Source organism: Myotis davidii, unplaced genomic scaffold, assembly GCF_000327345.1.
Source record: "Myotis davidii unplaced genomic scaffold, ASM32734v1 scaffold741, whole genome shotgun sequence".
In the NCBI taxonomy this organism is placed as follows: domain Eukaryota; kingdom Metazoa; phylum Chordata; class Mammalia; order Chiroptera; family Vespertilionidae; genus Myotis; species Myotis davidii.
The window spans coordinates 256,860-272,952 of record NW_006291250.1 but is presented as its reverse complement, the minus strand read 5'-3'; the positions used below and the strand labels follow the sequence as shown (position 1 = coordinate 272,952).

At 61.8% G+C, this 16,093-nt stretch overlaps 1 protein-coding gene across 1 annotated transcript in view; it reads left to right on the top strand.

Annotated features, from left to right (window-relative positions):
- Window positions 1–16,093, top strand: part of SYMPK (symplekin) — a 48,078-nt gene that overhangs the window by 17,242 nt on the left and 14,743 nt on the right. The window contains exons 11-21 of the mRNA XM_015564399.1: window positions 383–650; window positions 1,700–1,935; window positions 2,895–2,976; window positions 3,189–3,302; window positions 4,183–4,330; window positions 5,228–5,388; window positions 6,829–6,937; window positions 7,245–7,345; window positions 7,820–7,910; window positions 12,400–12,501; window positions 15,703–15,890. Of these exons, the coding sequence (XP_015419885.1) occupies window positions 383–650; window positions 1,700–1,935; window positions 2,895–2,976; window positions 3,189–3,302; window positions 4,183–4,330; window positions 5,228–5,388; window positions 6,829–6,937; window positions 7,245–7,345; window positions 7,820–7,910; window positions 12,400–12,501; window positions 15,703–15,890 (1,600 nt within the window). The remainder of the gene's footprint in view (window positions 1–382; window positions 651–1,699; window positions 1,936–2,894; window positions 2,977–3,188; window positions 3,303–4,182; window positions 4,331–5,227; window positions 5,389–6,828; window positions 6,938–7,244; window positions 7,346–7,819; window positions 7,911–12,399; window positions 12,502–15,702; window positions 15,891–16,093) is intronic.

Sequence of the window (16,093 nt, the reverse complement as noted above, 5' to 3'; positions counted from 1 at the left end):
TCATGGTTCCTAATGTGTCGTACGTAAGTGCTGCTGGTTGTGACCATCGCTGTCCCCATTATTACCTCCCTCACAGACCCAAGATCCAGCTGGTCCCTACCCAGTGTCCCGTCAGCGGGGCCGCCTGGTCTACTGCCCCTCCGGCTCTCTGTTCCCCTCTCGGTCTCCACTTGAAGGCCTTTGCACTTGCTGTTCTCTCTGCCTAGGATGTGTGCGAATCGTCCCCTCTCTTCATTCAGATCTCTGCTCCCTCATTGCCTCCTCATGGCCGCTCTCCTGCGACACCCTGTACACAAACAAGAACATTCTCCTCATCATCATCCTCCTCATCCTCATCCTCATCCTCCTTCTCCTCGTTACCCCGTGCTCCACCGCGCCTCAGGGTCACAGGGGCGTCAGGCAGGCAGCGTGCGGTGTCTCCGTGGCCTGGAGACACGGCTGGGCCCGAGCTCCGGAAAGGAGGTTCTGAGTCTCTGTCCCTGTCGTCTCTCCCACGTAGGCTGGCGGGTGCCGGGGGGCGCAAGAAGATCTTCCGTCTGAGTGACGTCCTGAAGCCCCTGACGGACGCCCAGGTCGAGGCCATGAAGCTGGGCGCTGTGAAGCGGATCCTGCGGGCTGAGAAGGCCGTGGCCTGCAGCGGGGCGGCCCAGGTGCGCCCTGTCCCCCCAAGTCATCTTTCCAGTCCCTGTCCCTGGAGCCCACCTCACGGCAGAGAGACGCCCCTCCCTGGCTCATTCCCAGCTCGGCCGCTCGCCAGCCGACCACTTCTCCAAGCCGCCTGCCCTCCACATCCACGCAGGTGGTTGGGGAAGGAGTGCGTGGACCGCGCGTGCTCTCACTCAGCACAGGGCTGGCTGCGAGGAGGAGCCCCACATGGAGGGCTGCCATTGTGTTCTCCGTGCTTAACACTATTTTTATTTTTATTTTTTAAATATTTATTGATTTCAGAGAGGAAGGGAAAGGGAGAGAGAGAGAAACATCAATGATGAGAGAGAATCATTGATCGGCTGCCTCCTGCACGTCCCCTACTGGGGATCGAGCCCGCAACCCAGGCATGTGCCCTTAATCGGAACCGAACCTGCAACCTTCTGATGTACAGGACAGTGCTCCAACCAGATGAGCCACCTGGCCAGGCAGGTTTGTTTCATTAACCAAGTAGATATCAGCAGTCTGTTAGAAAAGGCCTCCAGCCCTGGCGGGTGTGACTCTGTCGCCCGAGCGTCCTCCCGGGCACCAACAGGTCTCCGTTCTATTCCTGGTTGGGAGACATGCCCGGGTGTCAGGTTCAATCGCCAGTCGGGTTGTAGAAGGTACGCAAACCATTGGTGTTTCTCTTTTCCTCTCCCTTTCTCTCTAAAATCAATAAAAGTATATTTTTTAAAAAATAAATTTTTAAAGAACTCCAGGCTATAGATATCTGCACCTCCCCCACACCCCACCCCCCATCCCTAGGCAAATTCTGGAATCCTTCAGGATCTTTTTCGGTGTATTTAAGTGCATGGGTCCTCCTCTTAGAAACTCATTTTATTCTATAATGTTTGATTTTTTTTTCTCCTTTTCATTTGTTTACCCCAAAATGGGACCTGCTGGGCATAAGGCTCTTCACCGGGCCTTCCTCACTAACCTTGGGTCTGCACTGGGCACGCTGAGCCTGGGCGGGGGCCGCCCACTGCATGCCACGCGCTCGCTCTCCTGCCAGGTGCGCATAAAGATCCTGGCCAGCCTCGTGACGCAGTTCGATGCGGGCCTGAAGGCCGAGGTCCTGTCCTTCATCCTGGAGGACGTGCGGGCCCGGCTGGACCTGGCCTTCGCCTGGCTCTACCAGGAGTACAACGCCTACCTCGCCGCCGGGACCTCGGGCTCCCTGGACAAGTACGAGGACTGCCTCATCCGCCTGCTCTCCGGCCTGCAGGAGAAGCCAGACCAGAAGGACGGGTGAGCGGGCGGCCTGCACCCTCCTGTCCCCAAGCAGACCCCTCCTGCGTCCCGGCTTCCCTCTCCAGGTCCTGGCCACCGCCCTCTCCCCGCCACCCAACCAGCCCTGCGTGTGTCCGTCCTCCCTCCTCTCCCACTGGCTGGAGGCCCAGAGGAGGGCGCGCGGTGTGGACTCTGGTCACACCTGGGGGGCGTGATCTCCAGCTCTGCTGTTTGCCCCCTACGGAGGCCGTCACTCACCCTTCGGGCCTCTTTTTCCCACCTATAAATAGCAGTGCCGGCCCATCTCTCCCCGGTTCTGTGCCTGCCTCTGTGTTCTCAGCCTCCAGCTCATCTATCCATTCTCCACCCCGTAGCCAGGGGACACACTGTAATGCAGATCCTGTCTTGGTGCTTGCCCACTAGAACCCTTCCCTGGCTCTCCATTGCTCTCGGCATGAATTGCAGGCACCTCCCCATGCCCTGGGGCCTTGTGGAATCCAGTCCCTACCTACCTCTTTAGGCTTTTTCTTGCCCCTCTGCTCCTTGCCACCCCCCAGCTTTCACCACACTGGCCTCTGTCATCTATTTCTTGAACGTGCCAAGTTCAGCGCTTGGTACTTCCTGTTCTCCCTACCTGGAATGCTCTCCCCACACCGCATGGCCGGCTCCTTCTCGCCCACCAGCGTTGACTCCATTGTTATCTCTTTTGTGGCCTCCACGTCTAAAATAGCAAACTCCCCCCCCCCCCCTTTCTCTGCTGTTACTGTATTACATGAGCCGAGCTGGGAGTCCCCAGTTGACAAAGGGGAGAAACAGTGTCAGAGCGTGAGTCTCCTCCCAGGTCACCAGCTGGCAGCGTTTGAACCCTCCTGGTGCCCTCAGAGCTCTGCGTGCGCCGCGGCCTCTGAGCTCTGTGGGTCGCAGAACCGGGGCCAGGCGGCCTCTCTGCAGCCGCTCCCTGTCCCTCCCTCCGGCAGGATCTTCACCAAGGTTGTGCTGGAGGCGCCACTGATCACGGAGAGTGCCCTGGAGGTGATTCGCAAGTACTGCGAGGATGAGGTAGGCAGGGCCGCAGACGCCCTCTGTCCCCAGCATCGAGGAGGGGCAGGAGCCCTGCGCACGGCAGCCTGTGGCGGGGACAGGGCCCTGCGTGGGGCGCCCAGCCGAGACCGTGTGGAAGGGGTGTGAGGGCAGGTCCAGCTCTGAGCAAGGCAGGAGAGCCCCCCGAGGCTCCTGCAGGCGGCTTGAGCCCGGCCCCTCCCTCTTGCCAGAGTCGCACCTACCTGGGCATGTCCACCCTCCGGGACCTGATCTTCAAGCGCCCGTCCCGCCAGTTCCAGTACCTGCACGTCCTGCTGGACCTCAGCTCCCATGAGAAGGACAAGGTGATTCCCCACCGTCCCGGGCCCTTCCCGTCCTGAGGGCCCAGCCGGCTCCCACCGCAGGCCCCTGGGCGGCGCCCTTCTCGCAGCAGCTCCTGGGTGGGGGTGGTGTTTCCCCGTATGATGTCATGAGGCTGTTAGGATGCGCACACATGTACACTCACCCTCCCAGGACGGGCAGGTCCGTTCCTGCCCCTCTTAAACCCCGGCGCTGTGCTGGGACCTGGGGCGCTGACCAGGAGAGCAGCCGTGTGACCTGTCAGTGGGCGGTGACACTGTGGGTGGCTGGGAGCCCTGACCATCTGCTGGGGGATGGGCAGGGAGAGGTCTGGAAGGCTTCTGGGGAAGGAGGCGTGGGAGCCGTGTGCTCCGGGCCGAGGGAACGTGTGTGCATGAGCTGAGAGGGCCCTGGACCCATCCCTGCTGCGGCCTCGCGCCAGCCCCTTTCCTGGTGTCCTGTGGCCATTCGCTCAGCAGACCCCCCGTGTCCTCCGGCTCGGCCTGTGGTGCTGCTGGGGACAGTGCCCAAGACCAGCCCCTGTCGGTGCTCATGGCACCCAGCGGGGGAGGTCTGAATGACCCAGGATATGGGCAGTGGCAGGCATTCCAACAGTGGGGACCTCTGCCAACTCCCACAGCCAGGGAGACGCTGTCCCCTTTGAGGAACTGAGGAAAGCTCATTCTGGTTCGGTAGCAAGGCAGGTGACACGGGTGGGGCTGAGCAGGGAGGCGGCGAGGCGAGGGGGACCCGGAGTGGGTTCACAGCCGGGGGCGCAGGTAACTCGGCTGGGCCTGGCCTTTCTCGGTCGTGGGCCCGCTCACACGCGTGCTGCCGGCGTCGGCTCAGCTGCTCCCTCCACCATCCTGCCGCCCCTCCCCGCAGGTGCGCTCCCAGGCCCTGCTGTTCATCAAGCGCATGTACGAGAAGGAGCAGCTGCGAGAGTATGTGGAGAAGTTTGCCCTCAACTACCTGCAGCTCCTGGTCCACCCCAACCCGCCGTCCGTGCTGTTTGGAGCCGACAAGGACACAGGTCTGGTGCAGTTCATCAGATGCCTGTTGAGCACGTGCTGTGACCCCGGCTCTGGACTGGACCCTGGAAACAGCTGGGTCCAACCAAGCCCCGCCCCGCCCTGCCCACTGGGGAATACAGCAGAGTAATAATCAGAACCAGCACGCCAGGATGGCGAAAGCAGGGAGCTTAGGAGCCCAGGGGCGTCTGACCCTGGAGGACAGGAGAGCTAGCCATGGGGCTCCAGGAGGGGCCGGGCAGGACTATCGCCTGTTCCCTCAGCAAAGGCCTGGTCCCCCCAGGACTACAGATGGGGAGACCTGGGCCCTAAGAAAGTGACCCATTAAATTGGAAGGTGCAGGCTGTGGAGGGAAGCACAGGGCCTCCTGGGAGCACAGGTGCCTGCACAGCCTGGGTGCTGGGAACGCTGCCACGAGAGGCACTGGCCACATGCGACCCAGAGGATGAGGAGGTGCGAAAGGAAGAGCTGGGCAGCAGCATTCCAGGCACAGCCTCTCAGTGAGGGGTGGGGGGTTGGGGGATGGGGCTGTTAGAGCACAGAGCCCCAGGGGCAGGGGCTGCCCCACAGGGCCTGGCAGGGGGGGCAAGTTGAGGAGCTGGGACTTAGAGCTGAGGGCACAGGGCATTCGTGTGCTCTGAGCAGGAGAGGGGCAGGGGGAGACCTGCGCCCTGTGGATTGGTGGTCAGAGGGGCCGAGGTGGGAATTCAGTACAGAGGTTTCTAAAAGGCGGGCAGTCCTGGTCCCACCCCATTTCCCGATGATTGGCTTCCTGCCCTAGGACGGTCGGCTTCCAGGGCCCGCTCTCTTCTCTGCCTGCACCCAAGAAGGGGCAGGCACGGGCGGTGGGAAGGGATGGAGAGGAGTGGGCCAGCCTGATCCCGTCTCCTGCCCATCAGAGGTGGCAGCGCCCTGGACTGACGACACAGTGAAGCAGTGTCTGTACCTCTACCTGGCCCTCCTACCTCAGAACCACAAGCTGATCCACGAACTGGCCGCTGTGTACACTGAGGCCATCGCCGACATCAAGCGGACGGTGCTGAGGGTCATCGAGCAGCCGGTGAGCCCCACCCCAGCCCCTCCCCTGGTGTCTCCCCTGTGGGAGCTAAGCTCTAAGGTTTGTCACTCTGGGCCCAGCTGCTCTGCAGCTTGTGGGTTGTGGACACGCCCATCCGTTCGTGAGAAGACAACAGGGTGGCCCCACAGTTGTAGCCTGGAGTTGGGCAGACCTGAGTTCACATTCTGTCTCTTTCTTTTTCTTTTTTTAAAAATATGTTTTTATTGATTTCAAAGAAGGAGGGAGAAAGAGAAACATCAGTGATGAGAGAGAATCACTGATCGGCTGCCTCCTCCACGCCCTCTACTGGGGGCTGAGCCTGCAACCTGGGCATGTTCCTGACTGAGAATCGAACCATGATCTCTCGGTTCATAAGTCAACCCTCAACCACTGAGCCACACAGGCCGAGCTGCCTCTCACTTATTCTGCGAACATGGCAGGGCGGGCGCAGTCCCCGAGTTTGTTGGAGGAATTCGTGTGAACATGTCGTTTACGCGCTGGCCCTCCCCCCGCCTCTGGAGCCGCAGGGTCACCCCCATGAGAGGCAGCCCAGGTGCACCCTGGGACCTGGGACCAGGAGGGTCTGTCCTGCCCGTCTGCCGCTGGATTTGAAACCACTCGTATGTCTCTGCCTCTGACTTTTTTATTACGGAACGTTTCCAACAGAAGCAAAAGGAGAGTGTGGTATCTTAATCCCACCCACCTGCCCCCCAGACCCAGCCTGTCCTTCCCTGTAAATGGGGACGATGGGCTCCTTGTGAGCAGGGAGCAGTCTCCCCGGCCTGGAGGTGAGCCCCTGGAGTGCGGCTCCTTGAGGGCAAAGACCTGTCAGTTCCACTCTGCTCCCTGTGCTGGGTGCTCACAGAGGCAGCAGCCAGCTGGGGCGCTGGCGGCCCCGGAAGCCGGGGGGTGGGGGGCTGGTGTCACTGATGCCTTCGGAAGCCAGAGAGAGCGAAGGTGAGGTTAGGTAGAGATGGCAGTGAGGAGAGGCGTGGCCTGCACGGAGGAGGCTGGTGCTGCAGGAGGTGCATCCGTGTGAGATTGGGTGGAAGAGACCGAGGTGCTCGGCCCTGCCCCTCCCACCTTCCCCAGGTGTCCCCGTTCTCAGAGCACTGTCCCCAGCTCTTTCCCCCACCCCCCAGTTCTGTTGAGATGAAATTGTCCTATAACGTGGTGTTAGTTAAAGGTGTACATCGTAATGATTTAATATATGTATATATTGAGAAATGATTGCAGCAATAAGTTTAGTTAACATCCGTTAAATTTCTTTTTCTAGTGATGAGCACTTTTAAGGTCTATTGTCACCAGTTCTTACCCCAGAGTCCCAGCACCCCCCTCACCACCCTGCCCTTGGCACTCAGGTCCCTGACTTTCCCCCTGGGCCCCTTGTCCTCCCGCGTCGCCCAGCCCCTGGCTCAGGCTCCCTGTCTCCTCTCCCTCCAGATCCGAGGAATGGGCATGAACTCGCCGGAGCTGCTGCTCCTGGTGGAAAACTGCCCCAAGGGCGCAGAGACTCTGGTCACGAGATGCCTGCACAGCCTCACGGACAAAGGTGCCCCCTGGGAGTCCCGCCTGTCACCCTTCCCTCCATTGCCCAAGCCTCCCCTCCCCCTCCCAGGACCTGGGACTAAAGCTGCTGGGTCCCCCGGTGGTTGGACCTCTTGTGGTCCCTCCCCACCCCTGGTCCTCAGTTTCTACATCTAGGACTGTATGGTTAAATGCACTTGAAAAACCAAGGGCCACAGATTCCTGCTCTGAATTGAAGTTGTTCCTCCCCCACAAACCCCCACATCTCTCCCCTCTCAGTGCCCCCCCACCCTCCCCACCCCAACACCCGTGCCTCCTCATTCTGCCTGCTGTCCCGCCCTCCCCGGAGCTGGTGAAGCGTGTCCGGGATCTCTACCACAAGCGGCTGCCCGATGTCCGCTTCCTCATCCCCGTGCTCAACGGGCTGGAGAAGGTAGAGGACGGGGTGCCCCCCTGTGAGCACACTCTGGGGCTTAGACCAGTCTGACCTCAAGCAGCCGCTCCCCTCAGCCTGGATTTTCTCCTGTCCTGAGGCCTAAAGGAAACCACAGGGCAGATGTGTTCCCAGCACGTAGGAACGCCCCCACCCACCCCCCACCCCTGCCCCCAGCATGTTTCCCCGGGATCTTGTTTCCAGCGGGCTGGGAGACCTTGGGTGAGTTCCATCTCCTCGTGTGTGGGGAGGAGGTGATGATGACACTCCATTTGTGGGGGGAGTCAGCGAGCTGGTCCCGGGGGTGAGTTTCACAGCAGGGGCGAGAGGAAGCTGAGGCTGTCACCGAGTTGGGGAGAAAGCTCACCCTGAGGGGCCAGAGGGAGTGAGAGGAGGAAAGGATCAGAGGCCGGAGCCCAACCCCCACCCAGGGGAGCCACAGGCCGCTGACCTGCCTCCCCGCCCGCCCCGTAGAAAGAAGTGATCCAGGCCCTGCCGAAGCTCATCAAACTCAACCCCATCGTGGTGAAGGAGGTCTTCAACCGCCTGCTGGGCACCCAGCACGGTAGGTCAGGCCTGCCCTCCGCTCCCTCCTCTGGGAGGCCCCCTCACGTGGTCAGGCAGGAAGAAGGGTCCCTGAAATGAGGTGTGGGGGGTGGGGGGCGCCTGTGATGCCACCTTTAGGGAGAAAGGGCTCACCCTGCTCCCTGGGGCTGCCATCCAGACTCAGCACCGTCTAAACACCTGTCCAGCCTCCCGCACACCCGCTTCCCCCCCGCCCCCGATCCCCCCTCTGCCTGTGCTCCGTGCTGTGTGCTCTGTGCTCCGTGCTGTGTGCTCCGTGCTCCGTGCTCTGTGCTCCGTGCTCTGTGCTCCGTGCTGTGTGCTCCGTGCTCCGTGCTCTGTGCTCCGTGCTCTGTGCTCCGTGCTGTGTGCTCCGTGCTCCGTGCTCTGTGCTCCGTGCTCTGTGCTCCGTGCTGTGTGCTCCGTGCTCCGTGCTCTGTGCTCCGTGCTCTGTGCTCCGTGCTGTGTGCTCCGTGCTCCGTGCTCTGTGCTCCGTGCTCTGTGCTCCGTGCTGTGTGCTCCGTGCTCCGTGCTCTGTGCTCCGTGCTCTGTGCTCCGTGCTGTGTGCTCCGTGCTCCGTGCTCTGTGCTCCGTGCTCTGTGCTCCGTGCTGTGTGCTCCGTGCTCCGTGCTCTGTGCTCCGTGCTCTGTGCTCCGTGCTGTGTGCTCCGTGCTCCGTGCTCTGTGCTCCGTGCTCTGTGCTCCGTGCTGTGTGCTCCGTGCTCCGTGCTCTGTGCTCCGTGCTCTGTGCTCCGTGCTGTGTGCTCCGTGCTCCGTGCTCTGTGCTCCGTGCTCTGTGCTCCGTGCTGTGTGCTCCGTGCTCCGTGCTCTGTGCTCCGTGCTCTGTGCTCCGTGCTGTGTGCTCCGTGCTCCGTGCTCTGTGCTCCGTGCTCTGTGCTCCGTGCTGTGTGCTCCGTGCTCCGTGCTCTGTGCTCCGTGCTCTGTGCTCCGTGCTGTGTGCTCCGTGCTCCGTGCTCTGTGCTCCGTGCTCTGTGCTCCGTGCTGTGTGCTCCGTGCTCCGTGCTCTGTGCTCCGTGCTCTGTGCTCCGTGCTGTGTGCTCCGTGCTCCGTGCTCTGTGCTCCGTGCTCTGTGCTCCGTGCTGTGTGCTCCGTGCTCCGTGCTCTGTGCTCCGTGCTCTGTGCTCCGTGCTGTGTGCTCCGTGCTCCGTGCTCTGTGCTCCGTGCTCTGTGCTCCGTGCTGTGTGCTCCGTGCTCCGTGCTCTGTGCTCCGTGCTCTGTGCTCCGTGCTGTGTGCTCCGTGCTCCGTGCTCTGTGCTCCGTGCTCTGTGCTCCGTGCTGTGTGCTCCGTGCTCCGTGCTCTGTGCTCCGTGCTCTGTGCTCCGTGCTGTGTGCTCCGTGCTCCGTGCTCTGTGCTCCGTGCTCTGTGCTCCGTGCTGTGTGCTCCGTGCTCCGTGCTCTGTGCTCCGTGCTCTGTGCTCCGTGCTGTGTGCTCCGTGCTCCGTGCTCTGTGCTCCGTGCTCTGTGCTCCGTGCTGTGTGCTCCGTGCTCCGTGCTCTGTGCTCCGTGCTCTGTGCTCCGTGCTGTGTGCTCCGTGCTCCGTGCTCTGTGCTCCGTGCTCTGTGCTCCGTGCTGTGTGCTCCGTGCTCCGTGCTCTGTGCTCCGTGCTCTGTGCTCCGTGCTGTGTGCTCCGTGCTCCGTGCTCTGTGCTCCGTGCTCTGTGCTCCGTGCTGTGTGCTCCGTGCTCCGTGCTCTGTGCTCCGTGCTCTGTGCTCCGTGCTGTGTGCTCCGTGCTCCGTGCTCTGTGCTCCGTGCTCTGTGCTCCGTGCTGTGTGCTCCGTGCTCCGTGCTCTGTGCTCCGTGCTCTGTGCTCCGTGCTGTGTGCTCCGTGCTCCGTGCTCTGTGCTCCGTGCTCTGTGCTCCGTGCTGTGTGCTCCGTGCTCCGTGCTCTGTGCTCCGTGCTCTGTGCTCCGTGCTGTGTGCTCCGTGCTCCGTGCTCTGTGCTCCGTGCTCTGTGCTCCGTGCTGTGTGCTCCGTGCTCCGTGCTCTGTGCTCCGTGCTCTGTGCTCCGTGCTGTGTGCTCCGTGCTCCGTGCTCTGTGCTCCGTGCTCTGTGCTCCGTGCTGTGTGCTCCGTGCTCCGTGCTCTGTGCTCCGTGCTCTGTGCTCCGTGCTGTGTGCTCCGTGCTCCGTGCTCTGTGCTCCGTGCTCTGTGCTCCGTGCTGTGTGCTCCGTGCTCCGTGCTCTGTGCTCCGTGCTCTGTGCTCCGTGCTGTGTGCTCCGTGCTCCGTGCTCTGTGCTCCGTGCTCTGTGCTCCGTGCTGTGTGCTCCGTGCTCCGTGCTCTGTGCTCCGTGCTCTGTGCTCCGTGCTGTGTGCTCCGTGCTCCGTGCTCTGTGCTCCGTGCTCTGTGCTCCGTGCTGTGTGCTCCGTGCTCCGTGCTCTGTGCTCCGTGCTCTGTGCTCCGTGCTGTGTGCTCCGTGCTCCGTGCTCTGTGCTCCGTGCTCTGTGCTCCGTGCTGTGTGCTCCGTGCTCCGTGCTCTGTGCTCCGTGCTCTGTGCTCCGTGCTGTGTGCTCCGTGCTCCGTGCTCTGTGCTCCGTGCTCTGTGCTCCGTGCTGTGTGCTCCGTGCTCCGTGCTCTGTGCTCCGTGCTCTGTGCTCCGTGCTGTGTGCTCCGTGCTCCGTGCTCTGTGCTCCGTGCTCTGTGCTCCGTGCTGTGTGCTCCGTGCTCCGTGCTCTGTGCTCCGTGCTCTGTGCTCCGTGCTGTGTGCTCCGTGCTCCGTGCTCTGTGCTCCGTGCTCTGTGCTCCGTGCTGTGTGCTCCGTGCTCCGTGCTCTGTGCTCCGTGCTCTGTGCTCCGTGCTGTGTGCTCCGTGCTCCGTGCTCTGTGCTCCGTGCTCTGTGCTCCGTGCTGTGTGCTCCGTGCTCCGTGCTCTGTGCTCCGTGCTCTGTGCTCCGTGCTGTGTGCTCCGTGCTCCGTGCTCTGTGCTCCGTGCTCTGTGCTCCGTGCTGTGTGCTCCGTGCTCCGTGCTCTGTGCTCCGTGCTCTGTGCTCCGTGCTGTGTGCTCCGTGCTCCGTGCTCTGTGCTCCGTGCTCTGTGCTCCGTGCTGTGTGCTCCGTGCTCCGTGCTCTGTGCTCCGTGCTCTGTGCTCCGTGCTGTGTGCTCCGTGCTCCGTGCTCTGTGCTCCGTGCTCTGTGCTCCGTGCTGTGTGCTCCGTGCTCTGTGCTCCGTGCTCCGTGCTCCGTGCTGTGTGCTCCGTGCTGTGTGCTCCGTGCTGAGTGCTCCGTGCTGTGTGCTCTGTGCTCCGTGCTCTGTGCTCTGTGCTGTGTGCTCCGTGCTCCGTGCTCCGTGCTCTGTGCTGTGGGCTCTGTGCTCCGTGCTCTGTGCTGTGTGCTCTGTGAGTGATGGTTCCAACCACAGCGGAAACAGCATTGTAGAGCCTGAGGCTGACTCTGTGCTCCTGTCTTCCATTCCCAGGCCCAAGTGCTCTCTCCCTCAGGCATTCTTTTTTTTTTTAATATACTTTATTGATTTTTTACAGAGAGGAAGGGAGAGGGATAGAGAGTTAGAAACATCGATGAGAGAAACATCGATCAGCTGCCTCCTGCACACTCCCCACTGGGGATGTGCCTGCAACCCAGGTACATGCCCTTGACTGGAATCGAACCTGGGACCCTTCAGTCCGCAGGCTGATGCTCTATCCACTGAGCCAAACCGGTTAGGGCTCTCTCAGGCATTCTTGCTGCTCCTCAGCTCCTGCCTGAACCCCTGAGCTGTGGGTGAGGGGAATTTTTCTCAGGGTCAGAAAGAGAGACTTGCCCTGGCAGGTGTGGCTCAGGGGCTGAGTGTCCTTCCTGCACCAAAGGTCACAGGTTTGATTCCCGGTGCAGGCTCCATCCCCGGTCGGGGGCGGGGGGCATGCAGGAGGCAGCCAATCACCAATGTTTCTCTCCCTCTCCCTCACTTTCTAAAATAAATAAAAACATACTTTTTAAAAAAGAAACTAACTAAACGTTTAACGTAGAAAAATTACCCCAGTGGGTGTTGGAGGCTGTTCACACAACCTGATGATTTAGAACATGCATGTAGAGTGTCTGGGGCCCTCAAAACGGCACCTGCAGGGGGCCATCCCCCAGCCGCTGCCCCGGCATCTGTGTGAGCCTCTGCGGGCGCTGCCTGGCCCCGGCCTGGGCTGGCCTGCAGATGCCCAGGTGTGTCCGCTGTGCTGAGGACCCCATGAGCTCATCTAGCCCTGCCCTCGTGGGTGCACAGCCCAGGGGGCGGGTGTGTGTGTGGGGGGGGGGGGCGGACTGCCAAGCCACACTCAGATGTTGCCCTAACTCGGGAACCCAGTGGGGGGTGGAGAGCGAGAGAAGGCCTTGCATTGTGAGGGAGGGCTTCCCGGAGGAGGTGGCTCTCTGGCTGCTGCCTCATTCGGCGCCCCCTTCTGTGTTCTCAGTCTCCCCTGACTAGTCCTTCGTCCCCCCAGTCCCATTGAAGCAGCCCCCCCCCCCCCCCCCCCTGCCCCCCACTGCAGGTGAAGGGAACTCGGCCTTGTCCCCGCTGAACCCTGGAGAGCTGCTGATCGCCTTACACAACATCGACTCGGCAAAGTGCGACATGAAGTCCATCATCAAAGGTGAGGACCCCCCCCACACCCCCTTACGTGCCTGGCCTCCACGGACCCAGGAAGAGCTCAGCTCCCCCATGCCTCCCGGGAACCCGCCAAGTCGGCCATTGTGCCACCTGCAGCTCCAGCTCAGAGCTCCAACACCCACCCTCATTTTCCCCTCCCTCCCTCCTCCTCCTCCTCTTCCTTTTCTCCTTCTAAGAACACAGTGCAAGTACTATGTGCTGGCACAGACTTGCCCTCGAGAAAGTTGGGGAGCCCCTCCCGCCCCAACCCTGGCCCAAGGAGCGAAGCAGAGCCTGCAGCCTAGTGTGTGGGGTGGGCAGAGGGCGCCAGGGCCCAGGTTGGCCCAGGAGGAGATGCCGAGTCCCTTCTGAGCTCCAGTTGCGGGTGGGGCGGGGGCGGGGGTGATGGTGACGAGCTCGCCACCATCAGCAGTTTCATGGTAGCTGCTGAGCCTTTTTCCTGAGTGCCCCCTGAGCCCGGCTCTCCCGGGTGCCTACAGGCTGCCTACCAGCCCACACCCATTACCTGGGGAGCATGCGGACTTCCATTCTGTAGACGAGGAAATGGAGGTCCAGAGAGGTTCAGTAACTTGCTTGGGGCCACACAGCACCCACGTGGTGTAGTAAATACAACAGAATCTGAAGTCAGTGGACCTGAGTTGGAGGCCCAGTCCTGCCGGTCCCACCGGTTCCACCTCTTCCTCTCGCTCGGCTCTCAGCACCCCTCCCTCCTTCCCCCTCCCCGAGGAGGTTTCTGGTCCAGAAGCCAAGCTTCCCTGCAGCGGAGGCGGACGCCCTTCCTGTCGCTTGCTCACTCAGAAGACACTGTGCTCTGATTCCTCCTGTCCCCTTTCAGAGGCGGTGGCGGTTCCCCTCTGTCCCTTTACTTCCAGGCCTGGCCTGAACGCTGCCCCAGCGGCTGGGTGCCTAGCCTCCCAGCAGGCTCTAGGCTGTAAGCCCACACCCGGGGAGGAGGCACCGCCTCCGGGGCCCTGCCCCTCCTGTGTGCCAGGCAGGCTGCGGCCCTGAGCAGAAAGGGGGCCGGCTTCCAAGAGAAGCTAGGATCTGGGTTTCAGGAAAACCACGATGAAACGAAAACCAACTTCCACCAGCCCCTCGGGGGAGGGTCTGGAAGCCGGGCCCGGGAGTGGGCTTACTCGCTCTGGCCGCTTTGATGACCTGAGGAAAGTTGTGGGCTCATTCCCGACGACGGTGAGCTCACACGGCTCTGTGTGCCATTTGAGGGGATTCACAGATCCCGCCACCCGCTGAGCCCATTCGTGGATCTGGGTATAGTGCCTGGTTTTCCACGTGAGAACCAAGCCCCTGGAGGTGTCCGCACGGCCTGGCCTTGAGAACGCCCCCGCTGCCTCCTGCCAGCCCGGCCCACAGCCTCCCGCTGCTGGCACTCCCGGCCAGCTGTCGTCCCCGCACCCAGTCCAGCCAGTGCCCAGCACGCTTCTCTGCTCAGGCACCAGTAACCCTACTTGACTATAAGCTCCAATTCACAGTCCAGTCCTGTTTTGTGCACCATCGAACCCCAGTAGCTGATAGTATTAGCAATGCCCCCATTAAACCACCCTTTCTCTGGTGAGTTTTTCTATCACTAGACCTGCCCTCAAGTCCAGTCCAGCGATTCACTCACTGAGCATTTCTGTTCAGCCCTGTGCTGGGCTGTGCTGGGAACACAGGGGGATAGAGACGGCTCTGACCCTGCCCTTGCAGGGGTCACAATCCATCCTCAGTGACAACTCAGTGAGCCAGGTTGGGATAGGGGAGCCCAGAGGGGCCACCTAGCCTCTGGTGAGGGACTTCAGGGAGGGCTTCCTGGAGGAGAGGACACCTGAGCGGAGGCCACAGAAGGGTGAGCAGGGGTGAGGCATCAGAAGAGAAGACCATCCCAGAGAAAGGAAGAAAAATTGCAGAGGCCAAGAGATGCACTTGCATAGCCTGTAATCCTTGGGAAACCCGCCTGGGCCCCCATAGGACTGGGTCTCGAGGGCCTCTGGGAGGTGCAAGGTCAGGTTGAGTTTGAAAAGACCCTTCAGCCTGCTGTGTGGAGGGTGGGTTAGAGGGCTGAGGGGGCAGCCTAGGCGGGGGAGAGGGGACGAGGCCGACTTGAGGCTTTGTGGCAAAATAGATGGGAGCTGGGACGGCCTGGAAGTGGGAGGAGCAGCCCCCTCAGTGTCCGGCAGGTGCTCCCTGGCACTTTCCTCACTTACACTGTCCGCTGCCCTTTGGCCTAGGTACCCGCCCTGTCCCCTGCCCAGCCTCCTCCCACCTGTCTGCCTGTAATTCTTCATCTTCCCCCTTTTCCTAACGGGAGCTGCCCCCTCTCCTTACAGTGCCCGCCCCTGTTCTCCATTAGCCTCGCAAGTATCGGGGGCCTTTCTTTTAGCTCAATAAAGACTTCCTGGTTGACAGACTCACATGGCCAGTGATGTTTGGGGAAGAGGGGGTTCAGAGGCAGTTGGCTGGGACCGCCCCATTAGCACAATGGATGGGACCACCACCCATCCCGCTCACGTCAGGGTGCCACCACCCACTCCCGAGGGAGCAGACCCCAGGCCTTCGTGGGTGCTTGTGTTGTGCCAGCCCTCCGTGGGCCCTTGCTGGCCTGGCAGCTGAGCTGGGAGCTGAGTGTATACCCAGGCTTCCTCACCCTCCCTATTCCTCTCTGGGTCGTGCCCCCACATACCCTAGGCTTGGTGCCCCAGCAGTAGCACATGCCCTGTGCCCTGAGGAGGGTTGGGTGTGGGTGGTCCCTTGCTGGTGGAGGGCCATCTCTCTTGTCCACTACGGGGTGTTTATGGAATTCAGAGCTGCCTTCCTGTCTAGTAGGGGTGGAGGTGCTGTGCTGCCCAAATCAAGCCAGAATGGGTCCCCAGCAGTTGACAGCGTGTCTTTCCTGCCTCGGCTCTCCAAGGGTTGTCCTCAGAGGAAGGGCCACAGTGTCCCCACGGTGTCCAGGCAGGAGCTGGCCATGTCTTCCCCCGGGGGCCAGGCCAGTCCCCTCAGGAAGAGACCCTCTGCTGGGGGGCGAGGGGGTGGGGGCAGTGTCCTGTTTTGCCCAGAGCTTCTGCAAGTTGGTCTGGGCCTGCACGCGGGCAGAAGGTGGGGCCAATGCTCTCTAAGGGTGGTGGCGCTCCCACCCCCCGGGGACAGCCGGGCAGAGAGGACAGGCCCACTCTCCGCCTCCTCGCAGCCACCAACCTGTGCTTTGCGGAGCGGAACGTGTACACGTCGGAGGTGCTGGCCGTGGTGATGCAGCAGCTGATGGAGCAGAGTCCCCTGCCCATGCTGCTCATGCGGACCGTCATCCAGTCCCTGACCATGTACCCCCGCCTGGGGGGCTTCGTCATGAACATCCTGTCCCGCCTCATCATGAAGCAGGTAACCCGCCCTGACCGTCCAGCCCCCCGGCAGTGGACTGGCTGCAGCAGGACACTCAGGTAGATGAGGCCGGACCGCAGGCTTCTCCAGACTGCCTGCCTCTCACCCCCTAGAGCAGCGGTTCTCAACCTGTGGGTCGCGACCCCTTTGGGGGTCAAACGACCCTTTCATAGGGGTCTCCTAAGACCATCAGCAAAAACATA